At 48.5% G+C, this 20908-nt stretch overlaps 10 protein-coding genes across 10 annotated transcripts; 3 read left to right on the forward strand and 7 right to left on the reverse strand.

Moving 5' to 3' along the window:
• Positions 1-6: 6 nt before the first annotated feature.
• On the reverse strand, positions 7-2212 carry HD556DRAFT_1385849 (Pkinase-domain-containing protein). Its single transcript, XM_041303381.1, has 7 exons — positions 1970-2212; positions 1911-1923; positions 1827-1855; positions 1347-1772; positions 1078-1293; positions 947-1025; positions 7-895 (listed from the first exon to the last, which is right to left on the reverse strand). Exons 1-7 carry the CDS (start codon positions 1982-1984, stop codon positions 423-425), a joined length of 1251 nt encoding a protein of 416 aa, XP_041158180.1. The 5' UTR covers positions 1985-2212; the 3' UTR covers positions 7-422.
• Positions 2213-2387: 175 nt separating this feature from the next.
• On the forward strand, positions 2388-3626 carry HD556DRAFT_1445280 (uncharacterized protein; the record flags this gene model as incomplete). The annotated part of the gene is made up of 3 exons (XM_041306907.1): positions 2388-2507; positions 2563-3111; positions 3183-3626. The coding sequence occupies 3 exons, from the start codon at positions 2388-2390 to the stop codon at positions 3624-3626; spliced, it is 1113 nt and encodes a 370-aa protein (XP_041158181.1).
• A 134-nt stretch (positions 3627-3760) lies between these two features.
• Positions 3761-5541, reverse strand: HD556DRAFT_1240665 (uncharacterized protein; the record flags this gene model as incomplete). The annotated part of the gene is made up of 3 exons (XM_041298138.1): positions 3761-4814; positions 4866-5284; positions 5335-5541. 3 exons carry the CDS (start codon positions 5539-5541, stop codon positions 3761-3763), a joined length of 1680 nt encoding a protein of 559 aa, XP_041158182.1.
• Positions 5542-6487: 946 nt separating this feature from the next.
• On the forward strand, positions 6488-7594 carry HD556DRAFT_1309928 (uncharacterized protein; the record flags this gene model as incomplete). The annotated part of the gene is made up of 6 exons (XM_041300344.1): positions 6488-6530; positions 6604-6651; positions 6838-6925; positions 6989-7081; positions 7135-7224; positions 7483-7594. 6 exons carry the CDS (start codon positions 6488-6490, stop codon positions 7592-7594), a joined length of 474 nt encoding a protein of 157 aa, XP_041158183.1.
• Positions 7595-7934: 340 nt separating this feature from the next.
• Positions 7935-9613, reverse strand: HD556DRAFT_1385869 (kinase-like protein). The gene is made up of 6 exons (XM_041303382.1): positions 9264-9613; positions 8925-9201; positions 8728-8869; positions 8400-8669; positions 8262-8347; positions 7935-8209 (listed from the first exon to the last, which is right to left on the reverse strand). The coding sequence occupies exons 1-6, from the start codon at positions 9361-9363 to the stop codon at positions 8116-8118; spliced, it is 969 nt and encodes a 322-aa protein (XP_041158184.1). The 5' UTR covers positions 9364-9613; the 3' UTR covers positions 7935-8115.
• A 671-nt stretch (positions 9614-10284) lies between these two features.
• Positions 10285-11908, reverse strand: HD556DRAFT_1385871 (uncharacterized protein). The gene is made up of 5 exons (XM_041303383.1): positions 11467-11908; positions 11223-11418; positions 10998-11172; positions 10660-10943; positions 10285-10607 (listed from the first exon to the last, which is right to left on the reverse strand). The coding sequence occupies exons 1-5, from the start codon at positions 11756-11758 to the stop codon at positions 10430-10432; spliced, it is 1125 nt and encodes a 374-aa protein (XP_041158185.1). The 5' UTR covers positions 11759-11908; the 3' UTR covers positions 10285-10429.
• A 166-nt stretch (positions 11909-12074) lies between these two features.
• HD556DRAFT_1240882 (glycoside hydrolase family 9 protein) lies at positions 12075-14281 on the forward strand (the record flags this gene model as incomplete). The annotated part of the gene is made up of 10 exons (XM_041298149.1): positions 12075-12369; positions 12420-12445; positions 12496-12544; positions 12593-12663; positions 12723-12765; positions 12814-12892; positions 12941-13461; positions 13512-13636; positions 13697-13748; positions 13797-14281. The coding sequence occupies 10 exons, from the start codon at positions 12075-12077 to the stop codon at positions 14279-14281; spliced, it is 1746 nt and encodes a 581-aa protein (XP_041158186.1).
• Positions 14282-14531: 250 nt separating this feature from the next.
• Positions 14532-18080, reverse strand: HD556DRAFT_648671 (uncharacterized protein). The gene is made up of 3 exons (XM_041311181.1): positions 15416-18080; positions 15273-15364; positions 14532-15215 (listed from the first exon to the last, which is right to left on the reverse strand). Exons 1-3 carry the CDS (start codon positions 18024-18026, stop codon positions 14742-14744), a joined length of 3177 nt encoding a protein of 1058 aa, XP_041158187.1. The 5' UTR covers positions 18027-18080; the 3' UTR covers positions 14532-14741.
• Positions 18081-18244: 164 nt separating this feature from the next.
• HD556DRAFT_1445286 (UDP-N-acetylglucosamine 1-carboxyvinyltransferase) lies at positions 18245-19279 on the reverse strand (the record flags this gene model as incomplete). The annotated part of the gene is made up of 8 exons (XM_041306908.1): positions 18245-18277; positions 18328-18396; positions 18453-18532; positions 18583-18702; positions 18756-18817; positions 18880-18989; positions 19056-19127; positions 19181-19279. 8 exons carry the CDS (start codon positions 19277-19279, stop codon positions 18245-18247), a joined length of 645 nt encoding a protein of 214 aa, XP_041158188.1.
• A 24-nt stretch (positions 19280-19303) lies between these two features.
• HD556DRAFT_1385908 (methyltransferase-domain-containing protein) lies at positions 19304-20907 on the reverse strand. Its single transcript, XM_041303384.1, has 5 exons — positions 20298-20907; positions 20161-20242; positions 19737-20104; positions 19591-19687; positions 19304-19536 (listed from the first exon to the last, which is right to left on the reverse strand). Exons 1-5 carry the CDS (start codon positions 20801-20803, stop codon positions 19405-19407), a joined length of 1185 nt encoding a protein of 394 aa, XP_041158189.1. The 5' UTR covers positions 20804-20907; the 3' UTR covers positions 19304-19404.
• Between the last annotated feature and the right edge of the window lies 1 nt (position 20908).

The following is a 20908-nucleotide window of genomic DNA, read 5'->3' on the forward strand; positions in this document are numbered from 1 at the left end:
TAACCACGTGACCTTTCTTGTTCAACCTCACTCGATCATATAATCTCAAAGCCCTTTCATAAAATGTCGCGTGTTGTCCTTCTCGGATCAGTCAAACGTGTACTCCGCCTGACACTTAAGGGGAGCGTACTATTCATTTCAAGGGTCGTATCTTGATTAATTTCAATGATCCTCCAGCCTGAGAGTCCGCAGTAGCTTCCAGGCTAGCCTGGTGAGGCTAGGGCAACTCTCCTTGTAGGCCCACTTTCAATCGAACCAACCTAGATCCCTCCCCGTGGACAAAACGTGCCATCTGTGTTACAAGACTAGTGATTACAACATTCTTCTATCCACGAGGTGACAATACATATAACAGGAACAATGCGTATGAAAAACATCAAATACATAAAAAAATTTCAACACCACCAGAAAGCTTTGCAGCACTATCGTGCATGTTGCTGATACTGCGCAGGAAACCCTCCAGGGTATCCAGGCGCGACCTGTTGATTCATATGAGCTTGTGCGTGGGCATGTGCCTGAGCCTGAGCCTGAGCCATTGCTTGGGCCTGGGCCTGGGCTTGAACTTGCGCCTGCATCCTTGCAGCGTCCTGACTGCTATACATGGGCTGCTGCTGGCCATGTGGATAGACTGAGGATGGGGTTATTGAAATTTGAGACGACGACCCTGCTGGAGGGATTGGATTGTGGGGTTGCTGTTGTTGTTGCTGTTGCTGTTGCTGTGCATGGGGATGAGGATGAGGGAAATTGAATTGAGGCGGTGGCATCGACCCTGGAGTCGAACTTGGGCCGTAGGTAGGGGCCACCGTGGAGGTAAAGTAAGGGTGCGAAAGGGCTTCAGTGGCCGTCATACGCTTGGCAGGATCAAATTGAAGTAGACGTTCAAGTAAGTCGAGGGCTGCATCGCAGTCAGTCTAGGCCCAACAAATCATCAGGCCCCATTAATCACCTTGTGGCGAGGCCTTAGGAAGCACTTGGGCAAAAGAAATCTTTGGGTATCTTGGGTATTGCTTTAGGGTAATTTCGGGCTGGAAGAAAAATGAGGATTCTCCACTTCTCGTCATAGTCAAGGGATCTCACCGATTCAGTCGCTATCTTCCTCAGAACTCGATCGTCCGGCGTGCCGACAATGCGCATGATATGAAGTAACTGGTCCTGGTTGTCACGGCCACGGAAAAGAGGCACTCCAGAGATCATCTCCGCGAAGATGCAACCACAGGACCACACATCGATCGATGTATTGTACGTGCGTGATCCAAGAAGTACATCTGGTGCACGATACCATAGTGTGACGACCTAACTCCACACCCTCAGCTGTGTCCCAGGGAGACTCACTTACACGAACGCACCTCGTTGGAGAATGTGTTCACTGGCACGCCAAATGCACGTGCTAGACCAAAGTCACCAAGTTTCAGCTCCCCCTTGCGATTAATAAGAAGGTTCTGAGGCTTCAGGTCCCGATGCAAGACCCTGTTCTCATGGCAAAACGATGTGCCCTTGAGGAGCTGGTACATGAAACTTCGCACGGTCATAGGGTCAAGCGCTCCGCGATCGCCGTGTTGGTCCATATACTTCTTGAGATCTTGATCACAATACTCGAAGATAAGGACAAGCTTTGTCTCCGTGTGTATAACATCGTGGAGGCGGACGATGTTGACATGCTTGAGTTCCTTCATGAGGGAAATCTCACGGATGGCGGTGGAGGGTGTCCCTTCCTCTGCGTCAAGATGTATCTCCTTGAGCGCGACGATCTCATTGGTCGTTCGCGAACGACCCTACAACTCATATGAATTTCAAAGAAATATTAAGGAGAAGCTGTTGTGACGTACTTTGTAGACCGTGGCGTATGTACCTTCGCCTGTATAAGCAATGGTTAGGGTACAATCCTCGATAACGTATATCACAGATCATACCAAGTTTCTCTAACTACTTTACGTCAGCTTGCATGTTAAAAGAACGACAAGGAGTTTACCTGAATGTAGTTCATCGTTGGTCCCGCCACTGCAGCTGATTACCTGGGGTGATAGTGGTAGAACGGTAGAACGTAGTAACAGATGAAAAGATCGTAAGCAGGCCCTTCCTGTCCCTTTTGTACACAACGATAGACAGTAAATACCAGAAAACGGACGGTTTTGTCAGGCGAGCGTGAGTGCCGACTTCCTAGTAGTACGAGGTGTCTTCGCTCGAGGAATAAGTGAGACCGAACTTCTTCCAGAATCCTGGCGTTTTCTCTTGCTCCCGATTAGGAAGTGCAAGAAAGTATTAGCTAGCACGTGACTTGCAGAATATTTGTTTCTCCCCGTCCATCAACTTCAGGTATATGCCTGAGCTCGTATTACTCTCCTGGATTGTCCTAAAAATCGTTTGAGCAGCTAAAAAGGACCAAGGCCATGTCAAGTGTCCCCCCATCCAAAAAAGCGCGCACTAAGTCATCTTCGCGCAAAGCCAAGCCGTCGATATCACAGACCGCCCAAGATGAAGTCCTCATAGACTCAGAACCTACATCTACTGTACGCATCTAACACCACGACAAAAAAACAAACACCTGATATACATTTTTCATAGTCCGCATCCAAAAATGCCCGGTACGCCGAGCCCTCATCTCTCGCGGTACACTCTGGTGTCGAGCTCGGGGAAGATCAAGCAATGGAAGACCTTGCCGCATCTCAGATCGAGGGCGCACTAAATGCCGATCTTGCGGAGCTCTCCTTAGGCCAGCGTCTCGCCGCAATATCAGGTGACGCACGCCCCTCCTCATCAGACTCTGAAGAGGAGCAACTCCAATCATCACGAAAACAAAAGCAGGACACGCCGAACGTTATACCTGCACACTCACTTACCCGGACACTTATACAAGCGCTCCACTCGTCTGATTCGAGACTGCTTGAGACTTGTCTTGCGCATTCTGACCCAGCAATGGTACGGAATACCGTGCGGCGATTACCGCCCCAGCTGGCGGTACCGTTGCTCACGGCATGCGTAGAGCGTCTCGGTCGTGGTCCACGCGCAGCAAGCATGAAAGGTGGTGGTGGGGGTGCCAGTTCGCAGCGCGGAATTGGACTTGTTACATGGGTCAAGACCGTACTTGCGGTCCATAGCGGTCATCTTATGACGGTACGTTTTTGAAATAAAGAAAAACTGCTCCCTGTATACATTACAAACTAATTCAAATTTCATCTATAAAGATGCCCGACCTCGTTTCACGGCTCTCAGGTCTACACGCGACACTGACTTCCCGGCTGGCATTACAAGATTCCCTCCTCTCACTAAATGGCCGACTAGACATGGTACTCTCACAGATTGAGATGCGATCTTCCACATCACCAACACTGCTTGCACCTCATAAGAACGGGGTTCCTACAACATCACAAGGCGAGAGGCAGCCAACAAGATACGTGGAAGGCGAGAGCGAGGAGGAGGGCATGGAAGCCGGTGCGGAGAGCGGAGAGGATGAAGGAAGTGTAGAGGATATAGAGCTCGGTGGTGAAAGTGAAGCTGAGGAAACGGATGAAGAGGGGAGTGATGAGGAAGAAGAAGATTCAGACGGCGAAGGACCTGCATTAAACGGGTTCATTGATGATGAAGCAGAGGAATTCGAGGACGACGAAGAGGACGACGAGAGTGAATAATATACATTCGCTTTGCACCTTGCACATCTAGATGATCTACTTAACATCTAATCCAGTATGCACACCGTTTGAATGCAGAGCTGGCCGTGCAAAGTGAACCCAGAACAAAATAAATATCCAATTATTATAATTTGCTATAAATCATCCACCCACTCTCCGCCTCTGACACGCTGAATATAAGTTTTCACCCAAGGAGCACGCCTTCCATCCTGCACTTGTAACACAGCTGTCATCTCCTCCCTCTTTTTGTCTTCTTCACTCAGTTCTTGGCCCTCCGATCTCTCGACCTCTCGTTCCATTACATTTGCTTCTGTTCGCAAACGTCCTTCTCTTATCCTCAGCGCTGCGCGCCTACGATTCCATACCTCCGGATGGAGAGTCAGCACAAGCAAACTTACGAAGGTTGTCACCTTGTGCATCAGACTCGGTGGTGAAGAAGGGATGCGTGATGAAGACGTTGGCCAGAGTGACTTGTTCTCTGTATCAATGCCTATGCGCGCAAGGAGTTCCAGAAGAGAGGTAGAGTTGCTGGGGGGCGGAGGACCCTGCGCTTCTTGATTTTGTGCAGGCGTTGGTATGTCAGACTGGGCAGGAGGAGGTGTAGAAGGTGCAGGAGTCGCTGGGGGACCTCCATGTTGACCCTGACCTGGAGCCTGTCTTGCAGCCTCCGCGGCAGCAGCAACACCAGCTAAGCGTTCCCTCTCCCGATTGAATGGTCCGAGTACAACGTTCCGCACATTCGTCCACATCTCATATATTATCCAGGCGATGATGCACAAGCCCAAGAGCGGCTTGCGTGCTGGGGAGAAAAAGTACAGCAAGAGCAAAGTCCGGAATAATACCATCACCAAGGGGGCCAGTAGTAAACGGACCGGGATATCTGGAAGTATCTGGGCTTCACCTCCGGGTGCTGGAACGTTCGCTCCAACGCCCATCTGACCATTAACGTCGACATCGACATTAACGTTCGGGACAGCACGAAGTGTAGGAAGGCCGAGCTGCTGGAGGAGGTCATTTAATTGATGCGGTATAGTCTCGTTGGAAGAAGTGGTCGGTGTTGGTGTCGATTGTTGAGGTAATGGTTGAAGACACAATATTGAAAACGTATAGGTCAAGATCTTCAGAGCATGTACTTGTTCAACGGTAGGCCTTGAACCTGGGTTGCGGAGGGAGAGGTATGACTTGCCACTAATAATAATTAATTGAAGTACATCTCACTATGCGCAAAATTTGGCTCACTCAGTCGTCATCAATTCGTATCGCAGTCCAGAGCCGTCGCCATGCTGAGAGAAAGGGTATTGCTCATCCAGGACTGAAGGCCAAACGTATCCCTTCTTCTCAAGATTTTCCAATGCAACTATCCGAGATGGAATCACTGAGTATTGTGGGTGCTCGATAAGTCCTCTAGTGAGCTTTGACAGAGCAGCCTGATGGATATAAGCAATGAATTGGTGCTCCAGGGGTAAATGTGCGAAAGGATGAGATTGCACCCCGGGTGGCGCCGAGGGAGTGTTGGAAGGAACGTCTCTTTGTAATAAGGGAGATTTCCCTTTGTCGGATATAGATATTGTGGTTGCCGTTGCACTAGAAGATGGGGGAGCACCAGACCAACCGGAGGGGTGCACTGATAAATGGACGGTGCGTTGCTCATCTGCCGTCTGAAACTTGGGTCAGATGTTGTTCGCAAAAGTCATAGATTCCTCATTACCTTCCATATATCTGAAATTTTCTCCTGGTCCCCGAGGTAACGCCCCCTCCAGATTATGCGCTGTCCCTCGACACGGGGCTGTCCAACGCAAGACGCTGAAATTGCATGTTTGACATCGAGTACGGTAGCGAAGATAGAAACCTTGACAGTAAACGAAAGAGAGTAAGTGGGAAGCTCGATGCGAACAGCGACGAGGGACTCGGTCATCGTTGTGGTGGTGGTGACAAGTGATGAGATGGAGGTTGCATACTAGGCTAAGTCCTACGTGGAACTCGTCCACGTGACTCATGTGCGTCAATTCACCTCTTGAAGTTCATTTGATTTGACTCCGAGTCGATGTCTGCTGAATCCTCCAAGTTGTAAAACGTCCTGAGCAATGCACATTTCAGGTACATATGCCATGCGCGCAACATACGTCTTCGACTTGCAGCTCGCATGCAGGGAGTACTTTAGGTAAAGTTTTAACGCGTCCGCAGTCACCGACTCCCCGCATGCACGCAACATTAATATTAATTCTTCAGTGCCCTTTTCTCACCAGTGAGTAATTCATGTCCCTCTTTTTTCTCATTCCTACTGGTCGCGGGTCTGCATGGGCCCACCAAGGAGGTGATTCACATACATTATTATTATCCGGATATAAATATCATCAGGTATGGACTTCTTTTCTGCCCTCGTACTGCCAAATTGACTTTCGCCAGTCATACCACATCCTGAATTAACATCTGGCTGTATAGGCATACTGATTGGTGCAAACCCCACTACGCGGACATAAAAACGATTGAAGAACAAGTTGAAGGTAATTCGCTGGGCTATTTCAAATAGACTGAGAGGGGCTGCCACTGATCTATTTACACAACTATGTGAGAAGCTCGAAGCCCTTCAAGCAGGCCCTTAGGCCTTATGTGTGGCTTCTGAGCCTACCTACGCCAAGGTCAGCAAGACTACTTCAACGAGCCATCGTACAGTGGCATCAGAATAAGCATTGCCGGTGTCTCTGACAATCAAGTCTAGACTTTGAGACTTGTTGCGATGCACTCCAAGGCAAGGCGTTGTTCAAGCTCAGGCTCCGCTGGCTTCGAGTGGGAAGCGACTTTATATTTTTGTTCTTCAATAAGACGGAAGTTCGTGATGCGGCGTACTCATTAAGTACATCATGCCTAGCTTGGGGCTTCCTACCGCCAGCCTATCGTACAGTGGTATTCATCATTGAACGAAATCGCAAGAAAACACTGTTCTACGCATTGTTGAACACTTTTATACGTTGTACAGGGTGTGTCGTAAATGACATACTTGACCGAGACTTCGACTGCAAAGTTGGTACGTCTTGGTTCTGTCCTACCGATGACTGTCGATAGTCTCTTGACGCGAAAAAGACCGTTCGAAAGGCCGGCCGATCGCGTCGGGAGCTGTCACTATGACAGGTTCTAATACTTTCTGGTTGTTCTTGTTGCTGTCAGTATATCATTCAAAAACTGTTGCTGCTTCTCCGACACTCTGTCTTAGTCTTGCGCTCGGTGTTGTTTGGCTCCCTACTTGCGGCGGACCCACCCGCTGATGAAGCGCTGGACATACTGGCCTTCTTTGTTTTTAGGTATGGCGTTCTATATCACGAACATGAATGTGTTCTTATCTGGTTCTATGGCTGTTCTGCTAGCTGCAGCATCCCATTCGCTTGGGTCGCAAAAATGACTCAGTTCAATTGGGGCATGATGCTGAATGTTGCTATTGCACGATATCGTGCTGGTAAGTACGGAGGACGACAAGGCTTGTTGAGTCGGTTATGCCTTTACAACATGTCAGGTGGTTCGCCTGTAATTTTTTTGTATTGGGAACTTGTGCTGATGCCGTATCACCTCGGAACAAGAAGGACGATGAGAAGGCTGGGGTCAGGTTCGTCTGGGCGAAGGCATTTGTCCTGCATTGAGTGTATTTGATGCGGCGTTCTTTGCGTGCATTCTGTGGGCTGGATACTTGAACGGCTAGCATCTCCCGTCCTGCTTGACAGGTGTCATCGCACCGTTCGTCCCAGTGTCTCCGACATATTTGGACCTTTGATCATAATGATCCACAAGACAGCTGGAAGACATACATGGTGCCGTCTGATTAATATAGACACATGCCTTATTTGAATATCAAATTGTACTCCAGGCAAGTCGTCATGGCGCAGCGATGGTCTGCGCTCTTCTGCGCTGGATTGGACATAGACTACGACTACTACATCAAACTCGCTTCCCTCGCCGGGTGGACATGCGTCCAATAAGTGCGACGCCTTTTATGTCGGTTCCGCGATTGAACATCTATGATACTTCCAATGCGAACTTGGGCACGTGTGCATGATTAGTGTTAGGCAGTTCCTTGCACGCATTGTCTGTTAATGTTAATGTATTCAATTATGCTCCACTAGGTCGATATGTCCGTCTTGTGTATACTCTCGCACTTGAAAACTCGTTCCTGCTACTTGCTTTCTCGGAGATAAGTTGCGTGATCGTACTGACGCTTTCTCAAAATCGGAGACAACGGCTTCGTGTCAAGTCCGCATGACATCAGGCTCTACTATCTTGATTTACTATATAGTAGATTCACGAATAATGCGTGTGTTGTTCACGTCAAGAGGACACGTTTGCATTGTGTTGATGTTGAACCGAGGCATTCTGTACTGTGCCAGTCCCGTACAAATACTAGCTCCTCTCCCAGTCAATTACATTTATCACGGTCCATAAGAGTGGGAACAAAGTCCACGAAAAGTACATGAGCAGAAGGGCACAATAACTAGAGTGTTCCCTAACCATTAAAACCCCGGAATTTCCAATCATCCGGAAGCTCAAGATAGGGATGTCGTCTCAGGTGCGAAGCAGATGCGCGTTCGTCAGGATTGCTGCAAGATTATAAGGTAAGTGATGTCATCCGAACGGACTTGAATAACTTGCATTGCAAAACATAAATCCCGGAAATTCATTGCAAGATCTGACAAGGTAACTTCAGGAGGGATGGGTGGGCGCTTGTTTTGTTTCACCTGCGTACAGAATATAAGTAATGCTCCTGTAATACAAAAGTACAGGACAGACTTTAATGGTGACCATGATCAGTTCATCCTCATACCAGGGTCGCTTTCCTGTCAGCATTTCCAACAAGACGCATCCCAGACTCCAAATATCGGCCTTGACACTGTACCCTTCCTTTTGATGGCAGATGACTTCAGGTGCCATCCAAGGTAGTATTCGTTGCACGCTGGTGAATGGAAGTTTATGTATTTTATCCTCCATAGTGGAAAACTCTAGATCAGAAAGCTTGCAACTCCCATCTCTCTCAAGTAGGACGCTATCGGCTTTCAGATTCTGACAGGAATTAATAAGAATGTTTCAAACGTTTCGATAGGCCGAATCGGTTACATACCCGGTAGATTATTCGTCGCGAATGGAGGTATCTCAAACCTCGAAGTATTTGGAGCATGAAAAATTTCGAGACGTCCTCGCTGAACCTGCCCTTTTCGCGAAGACAATAGCCCAATGCACTGCCCGACACGTACTCCATAAAGCTACGTCATGTATTTGAGTCAATACTGGCAGGTGGCCATATTGCTAGAAACTCACATATTCATAACCCTTGAATGATCTACAAAGCACTCTTCAAACCCGAGATATTGGACGATATGACGATGGTTCAGATCTACCAGTAGCTTGCTCACTCTTTCGACGGAATGTACGAAAGTGGCTTGACACTGATCGTTCTCGTCTCGGATAGCTTGAGGACTATCAACTTGTTTGACGGCAACTAGTTGGGATTTGCCCGTGGTCATGCTAAGAGCCAGGTAGACCCGACCGTAAGTTCCTCTACCAATAAGCTCACCACGAATCCATTTGACGGCAGCTGTGGGTGAAAACAATGAACGATTATTTTCTGACACTGTTTCAAGAGCTTTTGAACCGTACCATTGCTGCAGCGAGCCCGACTGTCTGAAATATTTCCTGCAGGTCCTGGACTCATAACACAACAGCTGGGAATCGGATGAGAAGCTTGCTTGTTCGGCATCGCAGCTAAGGGACGCGAGGATTCGTTCTGACGCCATGAACCCGCTTAAGGTACTTATAATAGCGACGACAGTTCGAATGAATTTGGGGGCGGCGCGCTCGTGGCACTGCAATTGGGAGTCATGGATAATACCGCGGCAGTGGCGAGTTTGAGTTTGATTTGTGAGCGCGACCCTAGGACCAGGCTAAGTGGCTACTGGATTTCATTTGCATGCTGTAGCAGTAATACAGGATCGTCCGCTTAAACAACGACAACGGTTCTGCCCGACTTGTGCCCGAGACTTTCACAAGAGGTGGCAGTTGGGCGGCTGTACCCGAGATACTTTGTAGCTGGGCATCGCAACGTTTTATTTGTTGAAAAGTCTTCAAGCTTCAAAGCTTCAACCAAGGGAACCAGTGCCCATATAACAACCACCTCCTGAATCCTGATCAATTCCTGATCGAAAATTCACTTCATTCTAGAATCTAACCTCGCTCACTACGCATGATATATATCAGTACTTGTGCAAATCTCCTGCAATTCCAAATCATGTAGACCATACGGTCAAACTCTTTGGAATAAACATCGTTCGAGGTGTTAGTCAACTTTCATTTGGCAATGCGTTGGTCGTCGTTGTCAAGGATATCTGATCCTGAGTCAAAACCTCACTCCGACTCCCACCCAGATCTTGGTCGATACTTTCAACCCTTCGCACGTAGTCGTTGAACTGCTCGCTAGTCCATTTTGGTCAGGGATGCTCTGCTTAATTATCACGCGCACCTTCAACGGGGATCAAGAACTGTCTATACAGATTTCTACTCTCATCTTATCAGATACATCAAACCCATTCTTGTAGTATTATTGTCAATGAAGCTTAAGTCTGTACTCGGATGTCACAGTATACCAGCGTGTAAATCGTGATCGACTGATTGTTCAATGCTAGGCGTTATTCACAATTTGAATTAGGAGTCTGACTGACACCACAGGTATTTGTTGTCAAGAGTATGTTGTAGCTCCGAAGGGAATTTGACCGCACTACTTCTATGATACATTCTCGAGTATATCATGAGGTGCATGTTGATATCAACTAAACCTTTGATACCTCCAAAGTGCGGCCTGCAGCAGAGCTTTTATAGGCCAATTCGATCATCTCGATCACCTGTGTCGTTTCTGCCCACTTCACCTCAAGTTCCTCGTTATTACGGATAGCACCAGCAAGGTTCTTGAAGAGGCCAATATACTGACCCGGGGCATCCGAAGGCCAGCTATAGGCAACCATCAGCGCCGCCAGGAAATATGAGCGAAAAGAACGATTACGTTGTCTTTGTGATCGTCGCGCCATCGTCGGCGATATTTTCGACGATGCCGTAGATGGACTCAGGCTCCAGTCCATAACTTGGTTCAAGGATACTGCTAACAGAGGACATCGCTTTCAACTGTTCCTCTTGCGTATCGAGGCCATACTTGGTGAACATTCCCTTTGTGCCGCGTACTGCGTAGCGTAGCTGAGGGGATTTCACTGATAGGATGTGCGAGCGGAGAAGCACGGTGAACTGGTTTGGGAAAAGAGTCCCAGGATTGTAGTGCAGATAGATAGTGAACTGCAAATACATATTGAAAATGCTGCTAGAAAGCTACAATGGTATTGGACTTACGATGTCGTCAACTTCCGGTTTCGTGACACCACGGATATTTTGAATGAACGCAGTGATTTGCGCGGGTCGGCCAAAGAGTTTGAGAGCTTGGTCTAGGAGATGTGAACCGAGATCATATACTGCGCCCGCACTATCCTTCCAGGAAGACCGTATCCCTGCACGGTAACGATCATAGCTAAAGGAAGGTGAGGAAATCAAGCTATTTTGATCAACGATCGTCCTCACTGAGACTCAAATTCCAGTAGGTTACCAAGGGACAGAGGCGAAGAGGAAGGAAGTGAAAGCAGACGCTTCAGCGCGAGGTGATCCGAGTCCCAGCGTCGGTTTTGGTAGCCATAGAGAACAAGGCCTTTTTCTTTGGCAATGGCTGCAAGCTCATTTGCTTCTTTGACCGTCTCAGTCACAGGTTTATCAACGAGAACTGAAGTGACTGAGAGCAGTTTCTGCGTGGAAGAAGTATTTTGCTTACCATGTTTGCCGGCCTCAAGAGCAGCTTTGGCAAATGGGTAGTGCGTGTCATTTGGGGTTCCTACAATAACAAGCTCGATTTCAGGGTCGTTCACGACCTCTTCGACTGTCCTGTGTATTTTTGTTGTAACTCCAAAGCGCTGCTGCACCTTTCCTCCGGGATTCTGTGGGTTGCGCTCCAGGACAGCGGTAAGAGTGAAGAGTTCGGGCAAAGCGAGTACGAATGGAACGTGAAACGTGAGCCCAGCAAGACCCACACCGAGGACACAGGTCTTAATCGGACTGAGCGCCATGAGAAGAGTAATTAAGGTATAATAGTCTTGAGATCATGTCCTCTTGAATTTTATATAGAACTTTTTGGACGGCCCGAATCTGGGACAGGTCTGGAGTGTGACCATGATGTGAGAAATGGTACTGGAGTAACTGGCTGGGAGTTGTTAACCTGTGGCAGTCTGCGGCCCGGAGCGTTATAGTCACGTGCATTTGCTTTACAAAGTCACATGATTCTGGTTGAACGCGGTTGACATTAATTGGAGCTGGCTGCCTGACTCTTTGTCAGTTGTACATTCCGGAAGACTTTGGTGCGTATATCTCATTTCACGACTCCTCATGCGGACGCCTCTTGTTCTTGTTTTTCTTGCTTCCTCGCGGGTATTTGCCCAAGTTCCTCTTCCTGATCCCCCTTTCCTACCTCAAAACGCTTCAGCTGGCGCGTCTCCATCCTCTGCTGCTATTCCCAATTCGCAATGGTCTTCGTTGCTCGGAAATCTGCTTTACTTCTATGAAGCACAACGCAGCGGCAAGTTGCCTAGCACAAATCGAGTCAAGTGGCGAAACGACAGTGCCCTCACCGATGGGCAGGACGTCAAGTTGGATTTGACTGGCGGGCTTTATGATGCAGGTGGTAAGTGTCCCGTATATCATGCAGCTACGCTATATTAAAAGTTTCGTCAGACTACATCAAATGCACTTTCCCCCTGGTGAGTTTCCTCGGCTTATGCTACATGTCACCCCTCCAACTCAGTTCTAGTCATTCACCGTGATGTCAATTTGTTGGGGTGCAACGGATTTTGGAAAAGGTTCGTGCGATATCGGGGAAGTGCTCACTCGCCAATAATGTTGTGCAGGATACGATCTGGCAAACCAAACCCCTTACCTTGATGACATGCTCCGATGGAGTCTTGACTGGCTCATCAAAGTCAGTCTCGTGTTTAAGCATCAAGCAATAGAGTCACCAACTCATGATAATTCACATAGGCGCACCCCGCTAACAATACTTTGTTTGTCCAGGTAGCCAATGGTAAGTGTTTGATCTGGATGTCCATTCTCCACTCACACGTGACTGCAGAAGAAGTTGACAATGCCTACTGGGGAGGCGATCACAACATTCCTTTACCGCGTCCTTCATATCAAATCAACGACACTAGGTACTCTTGCACCGTGTATCATTGAATCATTCATTAACACAGTTTCAGTCCTGGAACGGATGCTGCTGCAGGAACCGCTGCAGCTTTCGCAGCTTGCTCCAATCTTTACGCCAACCGCATCTTCTCGAACTCTTACTCTGGCCCAGCTACACTTCAAAACGCAACATACGCTGCAACCCTTCTCGAACATGCCAAACAACTTTTTACCTTTGCCACTAGCGCCTCTGGCGGACAGGCAGTATATCAACGTTCCGTGCCTGAGGTAGGCAAAGCGTACGCTTCGTCCGGATATGGAGATGAGCTTGCCATTGCTGCACTCTTCTTGTCTTGGGCAACCAACTCCTCTTCGTTGTATCAACAAGCTCAAGGTTACTGGCAGCAATATAGCCTCGGCAGTTATGACGGAGTATTCAACTGGGATAGCAAGACACCTGGCCTGCCTGTTCTATTTGCACAGATTGCGCAAGCAAACCCAACCTTTGGCGGCAATGCATCCACCTGGCAAACTGTGGCTGAGAAGTACTTCGACGGAATAGTTTACGGTGGTGGACCAGGATATCAAACTCACGGTACTACAATAAAATTGTTTGCTCATTTTCCAACTAAACATTATTCGAAGGCGGATTGCTATACTACAAGGGCGACTCAGACGATGCTAGTTTAAACCCGTCGTTGAACGCCGCCATGCTGTTAACGCGATACGTACCACTGGCATCGACTCAAAGCAGGAGAAATGATTATTGGGTGAGATCTTAGTTCCAATCACTAATAATCATCGTGGGACTCAACCATCACCTTTAACAGAACTATGCTAACGCACAAGTCAACTATGCTTTGGGTAACAATCCAATGCAAGGTGAGCATGGATAATATAATTTTATCATTCTGGCTCACTCTGTCATAGCACCCTATATCGTCGGTGCTAATCCGAACTCGCCTCAAAATCCCCACTCCGCGATGGCAAGCGGTGGCAATAACATAAGCGACATCAATACTTCCCCGCTGCAAGAAGCTTATGTCCTTTATGGGGGCGTTATCGGTGGTCCAGACAAGTACGATCGGTTCTTCGACATCCGCGCTGACTGGCCAGAAACTGAGGTTGCGTTGGACTACAATGCACCGATGCTCACACTCGCCGCGATGCACGTACTCAACGACACTGCCGACCCATTCTACACATCGCTGAAAGCGGGCGCTTATGACTCCAAGAAACCGCAGGGCATGCCCTGCGATGATGCATATACAGATGGGTGCAGTGGCCCACAGTTAAGCCAGGATAGCAAAATCGTTCTCGGGGTCATTCCTGGCCTTACTGGCCTTTCCATTTTTTCTCTTCTTGTATGGTGGGCTATGATCTCTCTTAGAAGAGCACACGACCCCCTTTATTGACATTTACTCTAGATGAGGCGACTTCTTTTCTTGCATCATCTTCCCCTTGATCTACTATTCCTTTGGATTAGAACATGACCTTACGACAGACATTATTGAGCAGCATTCAGACGTAGTAACCGATTCGCATTCATGTAGATATATCGCATCACTATACCCTGATGAATATGACAACAGCGATATAGTGTAGAACAATGCCTTCTATTAGACCTCGGGAACATGATCCTCTTGTTGTTCTTGACTGGCGCCCCTACGAGCACTTGGTGAACATAATTGGTTTAGAACCTTCTGTCCCTACGCCTTTGAGTCTCGGTGAAACTTGGTGTATGTGCAGACTTGAGACTCATGCTGAAGGATAGGTGGCAATAAAATGAATCAAGCACAGGCCGGCATGGTGTCTAATGCTAGGTAATTGAGTCATTGAGTCACTAGAAACCTATGCTGTGTATAACAAGGCCTTCTAATACACTTCCAGAACATACCGCTCTTCTTCCTTGAGACTCATTAAGAATTCTCCCGCACTCTCCGAGGTATGTCCCTCGTTCTTGACCAGCGCACCTACAAGTGCTTCGTACACGTCAGGTACAGGCCAGGTTGGGCCACACAAGTAGAACACCCCCGCCTGATTCTTCAACAAGGATGCGAGAACAGCAGCGTCCTCGAGCATGAGGTGTTGGATGTACACTTTTTTGGGTCCATCTCGAGAAAAAGCAAGTCCAGCTTTTGTTATCGTACCGTCCAGGATATACGCTTCTATCTCTTCGCCGTAGAGATATTCTTGATGTTGATGCCGCGAACCGAAGTAATAGTAGGTGGGTCCCACAGGGATGCCTTGATGAGCGAGTAGAGCGCGATGCTGTAGAAAGGCGCGGAATGGAGCAGCTCCAGTGCCAAGACCTGCCATGATGATAGGCTGCATGTTATCTGGCGGAAGCTAAAAAAAGAATACGTCAATGGCGGAGTCGCGGTTGACGAGTCAGTCAACACATACCTTCATAACACTGGGCTTGATGGAAACGGTAACCTTCTGTCCAACCTTGAGACCGGCTAGATACCTAGTACACTGTCCATAACGAAGGGTACCTAAAAGATCAGCTCGTTAACATGAAAGAAACGGATTCAAAAAATGCATACCGTTTGGCGCGGTCCATTCCACGGTCACCACTAGCAAGTCGACTCGATTGCCAACCACACTCTGCGCGCTTGCAATGCTGTAGTGCCTGGTTTTGATTTCTCCAATCATCTCGCATAAAGTCTCAATGCCTGGCTTCGCGCTAGGATATCGTTGCAAGACCTCGGCAAATGTGAGAGTATCTTTCTCTCCCAGCTTCTTGAATGTAGATGACCCTTCGGGTGCGCCGATAAATTGAAGCGCCAGTCTATCAGCAGGGCTAGTAGCATATGCAGCTAGCCCAGAGTAAAACGACTTCGGTGGCCGGCCAAAGAGGTCGATCTGCTGCTGAAGCGCCTGGAAGGTAGTGCGAGTGTACATCTTCCCTTCGTTTGCAGCCACTGGGATGGTGATCAATCGCTCGGGATCGACGCCATACCACTTGCAGAAATCAAGAACTTCTTGTTCATCATTCCACCCATGCACGCCCAAGGCCTCTCCAATAGCGTACTTAAGGCCAGTGCCCACCGTGTCGAACTCCAGGTGAAAGACGTTCCTGTCGTATTCCAGAGGAGTCAAGCGGCGATTAACCGTGCAAGTTACCAGATAGGTGTGCTCAGGTACCTCTGGTCGTAGAGAGGGATCCTGAAGGTACTCTTCAACTTCCTCCGAGGGGGGCGTCGGAGGTGTGAAGACGGATGGGAACAGAAGGTGCTTGGCAGCATCATGCCACGAAGAAACTTTCGAGCCATTGATCACAGTATGGCCATCATCAGTCTCCACAGCAATAGCATTAAACTCAAACTGCTTGAGAGGAGAGGGAGGCTTTGCATCACCCTCGTCCACCGCCGGAGGGATGTACAAGTCGACCTCTTCGAGAGCAGCCCAAGAGCTGGCGCTAATCTTCGCGAGCTGGCCACCCTGAATCACCTCCAATGCGACACCTTCTGCAAGCTTGCGAACGGCAGGCTCACTGGCGGCTTTACCGAGGTAAAGTCTTAGAACTGCAAGATAAACAACCACTCTTTGCACAGCGTCCTGAGCTGCACCAATTTCCGCTCCGAAACCGGACGAGACAGCTTTGGCATCTAGGGTAAAGATCCGGAGTTTCTTCTCAACCGCTGCCGACACTACAGCGGCGGGTAGGTTGTACGGTAACTCAGAGGACCACGGGGAAATGACGAGTACTATTGCCCCAGACTTGGCTTGATTGAGCAATGAGTGGGACTTCAGCAGATTCGTATCTAAAACGCAAATGAAGTCTGCCGTTCCTGTGGGAAACTCTGCAGCCATAGGAAGAATTTCTGTGCCCTCGCTGCGTGGGGAAAGAACGATCTTATCCGCAGTGATGCCTCCCGATTTGCTGAAAATATCATGGTCGGTAAGGAGGCGGGCAGAAACCGTACTCGAAAAAGAATTCGCCACAGTCTGGGGGAGAGGAGAGAGATCAGACTTCGGGGTACTGAAGAAAAGAAGTTTCCTGGTTAAAGATGCATCGAGGTGTGTCGCAGCAGGAACTTGGTGTGAGAGTTCAGTAAGGAGGGCCGAGAACTGAGCGGGATCTGAGAGGAAGGATGATGTTCTTGTGGGTGTCACCCGTTGAGCTCGCACACGCGGCCCTGGAGAGTTAGGGCCATACAACGACCCAAAGACATCGACGAATAGGCTGCCTTGGCAGAGTTCATTGGGTACGTCGTCGAAGACATGAACCTCTTTCACAGTGTCAGGGAGACATTGCTTAAAGGTATCACCGTCCCATGGCCTCAACACTCTGACAATCACGACACCAAGACCACTAGTGCGAGTCACAATGGACTTCGCCATTAGTGCCAAGGGCCCATTCAACAAGACGACCACCGTCTCTGCATTTAAATCACCAGCGTAATCGAAAAACTGATATCCAGACCACCGAATGAGTTCTGGTACACCAAGAGCAGGTGTGTCCTTAAGCTGAAGAGTGGGAACAAAACTGTGGCCACTTTCGCGGGAGATGCCGTGGTGATCGAAGATATGAACAACGTGGGAGGACGTAAGCTTGTACGAAAGCGCGGCAAGATCAATAGACTCCTGCGGGGTAGCAGATAAGAGAACAACAAGATTATCGGGAAGGATGGTGAAAGTTGCAGAAAGGGATGCCAACGTCGGGGAGAGCGCGAAGCTTGGACCGACAGTGGTGACTGCCGGGACCTGGATAATCAGCCTACTGTTACTGGTAGCAGGGGGCAAATATGACATTGATTCAGCCATTGAGGCGAGCCCAGCGGGCGTAGTGTAAGCAGTGAGAATTGCTCCCTGCACCAAATCCTGGCTACTGCCTTCGGAAAGCCGTCCGACGAGGCTAAGACCGGCGCCTGCCCTCGTCTGGAGGCTAATGACTGGCGCAGTTGACTCTATGGTCGACGACCATGTTTTAGTCAATGTTCCAAACCCTACTTGTTCAGCGACATCGTAAATGTAAACAGCAGAGCTGGTAGTTGAACGAGATGCGATTAGTTCGATGATGTGAGATGCCGGTTTACTGAATACGCTAGCTCCTTGAATAGGCGAGCCCTTGGGGTCCTCCGTAGGAGTACCAATGAGCGTTGCCGTTGCCGACAGCGGTGTCGTTGTGCCAGAGAAAACTTCGATAGTCATATCCGAGTTCAAGCTGACAATTCGGAAAACGTCGGTCTGTGGGACTTCGGAAAGCGTCGGAGTCAATGGTGCAAGATGATCGTGATATCACACCTTACCCGGTCACGTGGTGACCTTGCAGTATACAAATAGGATCAGCATGAGTGATTCAGAAGTGACATTACTACATAATCCAGAGAGGACATCGATTACACACTCATGATACATCGCTGCAATCGTTACACCCGAATGGTATTGGAGAGACGGTCTCCCTGCGAAATATATCGGAAATGTCGACTAAAGACAATAGTAACGGACTCACGGTGTCGCCCAATCCAGGAGATATGAGGCCGTCGGGTGTGAGGGTGGGATCCACGGCTGCTACCCAGATCTAGAATATGTGTGTCAAATTTGGAAATGAATTGGGAACAACAAAAGAAACGAGACCTCTAATTCAGGATATTCAGCGTGCACATGATTGAGTCCTTCTTCTGATCCGAGTACAGCCAGCAACTTAATCTTTGATACTGTCAGACTGTAAGTAGTGCTTCACTGTCATGTAACGTAACGCTCTTACTAGGAACTCCCCAGTCTATGATCATGGCAAGGGCAGCACATGCAGTACCACCGGTGGCAACCAAAGGATCGAGAATGAAACATGTGTCTATCGGAGGGACTGGAGGGAGCTTCGAATAGTCTGCCACAGTAATCAGCTCACATGTCATACGGGAAATTGACTTCAAATCTCACATTCGACTGGTTGAAGGCTGACCTTCTCTCGGTAGAGTCCAAGATGGTAGACTGCTGCTGTCCTACATGGCATGTCCGCTGATACATCAGAAGGTACAATGAAGTTGTATATCCGATCACATACGGGAAAAGGGACAGGAGTGCGTCTGTCATGCCCAAGCCAGCACGCAGAATGGGCGTCAACCCAACCTTAGGCTTGATAGTTGTACCTGTGAAAGGACTAACTGGTGTTTGCTGAATAGTTTCATTAGCACACAGGAAATTAAGTTGTTAGCATGCATCCGCAGAGAGATCACGCACACCTTCAAAGGTCTCTTCTTCCAGATCGCGGGAAGCTTCGATGCCTAAGATCAAGCTGATATCATGGATACCCTGCCTCAAACGCTTTGATTCCCTGACCACTTCACACAGCAGCTGTTGCTCACCTCTCGAAAATCCTTTGAATTTGTATTAGTCTGCCGCAATTGGGACAATCGTGCATTCACCAAAGGGTGCGACAGAACATGGCGCCTTGTGTTGGACATGGTTGTTCAGATTAGGTACATTATTGTGCCAAATGTCGTGCCACAAGTTCGATTGCCAATTTATGTAAGAGTAGATTTGGCTATAGGCCAATAGATAGGACTTCAAGACTACGGAAACGAGGTCCTCATCTTCTCTTGTATTCGCAAGGTTTTAGGACGCCACCATTCGACATCACTTTCAACCACTCTTTATCCGTCCTCGATGTACGAGCTACTTTCTTGAATTCAAACAATGTAAAATGACTGTTGTGATCGTCCTGAATTGTGAAGAGACTCAGTCTGTGCCATCGTATACTGTGGGCACGCTTTACCTTTGTTTTCATTTTGAATCCGATAGAGCTAATTAACGACACGAATTCATCCACGTCGGTAAAGCGACTGGCAACTTCCGCAATTTTCAGCTCCCCCCTAAATCAAATTGAACACGCCAGGCGTTATGTGACAGCGCAGAACGTACCCGGGTTTCAGAACCCTCCATGCTTCCCGGATGCACACAGGCCAGTTGGTTCCCATAAGACTAAGGGCACACACAACCACATCCACAACTTGCGCTTCACCTTCAGACATCAGAGACGATGAAGGCTCAGAACCTGGAAGAGGCACATGTGAACATATGTCCGCCGCCACAATATAGGCACCGTCGGATATTAGGTCAAAAGACAGTACTTTCAGCTTCTTTGGATGAAGGCCGCGAGCAAGCGTGGCATCCCCGCAGCCGAGATCTGCTATGATTGTGTTTTGAGGGTAGGATGACAACTGAGAAATGTAATGTGACACAGGGTTTGATGGCCATGACTGCACCTGGTGTCGAAAGCCGGAGTGATACTGCAAACAGATGTGTATGACAACTCTGTTGGAGAAATGATGATGAAAATACACACATCATGAAAGACCGCTGGGTCTTCTTTCATCATCCTCACCGCCTCTGAGCTGTCGGATTTGTAGAGCAATTCATTTATCCACCTGCACCGTGACCGTTTGTGATATGCATTAGAACATCGTGTATCAGAATACATACCTGAAGCGAGCGCCATCAAGACTCTCTTTCATGCCCTTCTGCAAACTTGTGAGGCCCGAGACTTCATCAGTTGTGGGCGAAACGTTTTGTGGCTGTTGCTCAAATTTTCCACCATCGGGCTTCAAGCTCTTCTTTTGCTTTATCTTCTTGCGCAGCCCTGATTCCCCTTTCACTGTTTGTTTGACTGCGCTCCCCTTAATGGACCCACCAGGGGAGGATGAAACTTTCTCCTTTCCCTTGTTAGAGGTTGCGTGTTCAACCTTGGTGTCCGGCCCCCCTGTGGTCTTTCCGTGATTCTTCTTTTTCTTCTTGGGCCCTTGCTTATCCTCCTGGTGTTTTCCAACACTTGCAAGTTTTTGCATAAGCTTGTCTAGGTTGACCTCGACAGATTGCATCTTATCAGCATCTTGAGCTACGGGTCGCTTGCGTTTCTTGGAAGTCGACTGTGCCAATTTTGAAACTGGAGCAGTAGGCACAGACCATCCAGGAACCTCGAATAGCGCCATCAGAAGTAGTATGGGATACGGAGTATACAACTGCCCATGCTGAGTCCTGTCTTCAACTCCGCGAACTTGTTTGATCCCGATTCGATCAACTTTCGTAACTCGCAA

This window comes from Suillus plorans (genome assembly GCF_016647745.1).
Source record: "Suillus plorans strain S12 chromosome Unknown HD556scaffold_43, whole genome shotgun sequence".
Classification (NCBI taxonomy): Eukaryota; Fungi; Basidiomycota; class Agaricomycetes; order Boletales; family Suillaceae; genus Suillus; species Suillus plorans.

Bases quoted from the DNA above. Each gene is read 5' to 3' on its own strand.
- HD556DRAFT_1385849 (XM_041303381.1), bottom strand. The intron at 1,773-1,826 runs GTACGTCACAAC...TATGAGTTGTAG, and splicing joins CATACGCCACGGTCTACAAA to GGTCGTTCGCGAACGACCAA. The intron at 1,026-1,077 runs GTGAGATCCCTT...TTTTTCTTCCAG, and splicing joins GGAAGATAGCGACTGAATCG to CCCGAAATTACCCTAAAGCA.
- HD556DRAFT_1385869 (XM_041303382.1), bottom strand. From the start codon at position 9,363: ATGCCGAACAAGCAAGCTTCTCATCCGATTCCCAGCTGTTGTGTTATG. The intron at 8,670-8,727 runs GTATGTAACCGA...AATTCCTGTCAG, and splicing joins CGCGACGAATAATCTACCGG to AATCTGAAAGCCGATAGCGT. The intron at 8,210-8,261 runs GCAAGTTATTCA...ATAATCTTGCAG, and splicing joins CGGGATTTATGTTTTGCAAT to CAATCCTGACGAACGCGCAT.
- HD556DRAFT_1385871 (XM_041303383.1), bottom strand. From the start codon at position 11,758: ATGGCGCTCAGTCCGATTAAGACCTGTGTCCTCGGTGTGGGTCTTGCT. The intron at 11,173-11,222 runs GTGAGGACGATC...ACCTTCCTTTAG, and splicing joins CTACTGGAATTTGAGTCTCA to CTATGATCGTTACCGTGCAG. The intron at 10,608-10,659 runs GTAATCGTTCTT...GGTTGCCTATAG, and splicing joins GCGACGATCACAAAGACAAC to CTGGCCTTCGGATGCCCCGG.
- HD556DRAFT_648671 (XM_041311181.1), bottom strand. From the start codon at position 18,026: ATGACTATCGAAGTTTTCTCTGGCACAACGACACCGCTGTCGGCAACG. The intron at 15,365-15,415 runs GTATGCATTTTT...CTGATCTTTTAG, and splicing joins GGAATGGACCGCGCCAAACG to GTACCCTTCGTTATGGACAG. The intron at 15,216-15,272 runs GTATGTGTTGAC...TTCTTTTTTTAG, and splicing joins TCAAGCCCAGTGTTATGAAG to CTTCCGCCAGATAACATGCA.
- HD556DRAFT_1385908 (XM_041303384.1), bottom strand. From the start codon at position 20,803: ATGGCGCTATTCGAGGTTCCTGGATGGTCTGTGCCTACTGCTCCAGTT. The intron at 20,243-20,297 runs GTATGTATTCTG...GTCACGGTGCAG, and splicing joins CTTGATGGCGCTCGCTTCAG to GTGGATAAATGAATTGCTCT. The intron at 19,537-19,590 runs GTAAAGCGTGCC...TTCACAATTCAG, and splicing joins GATTCAAAATGAAAACAAAG to GACGATCACAACAGTCATTT.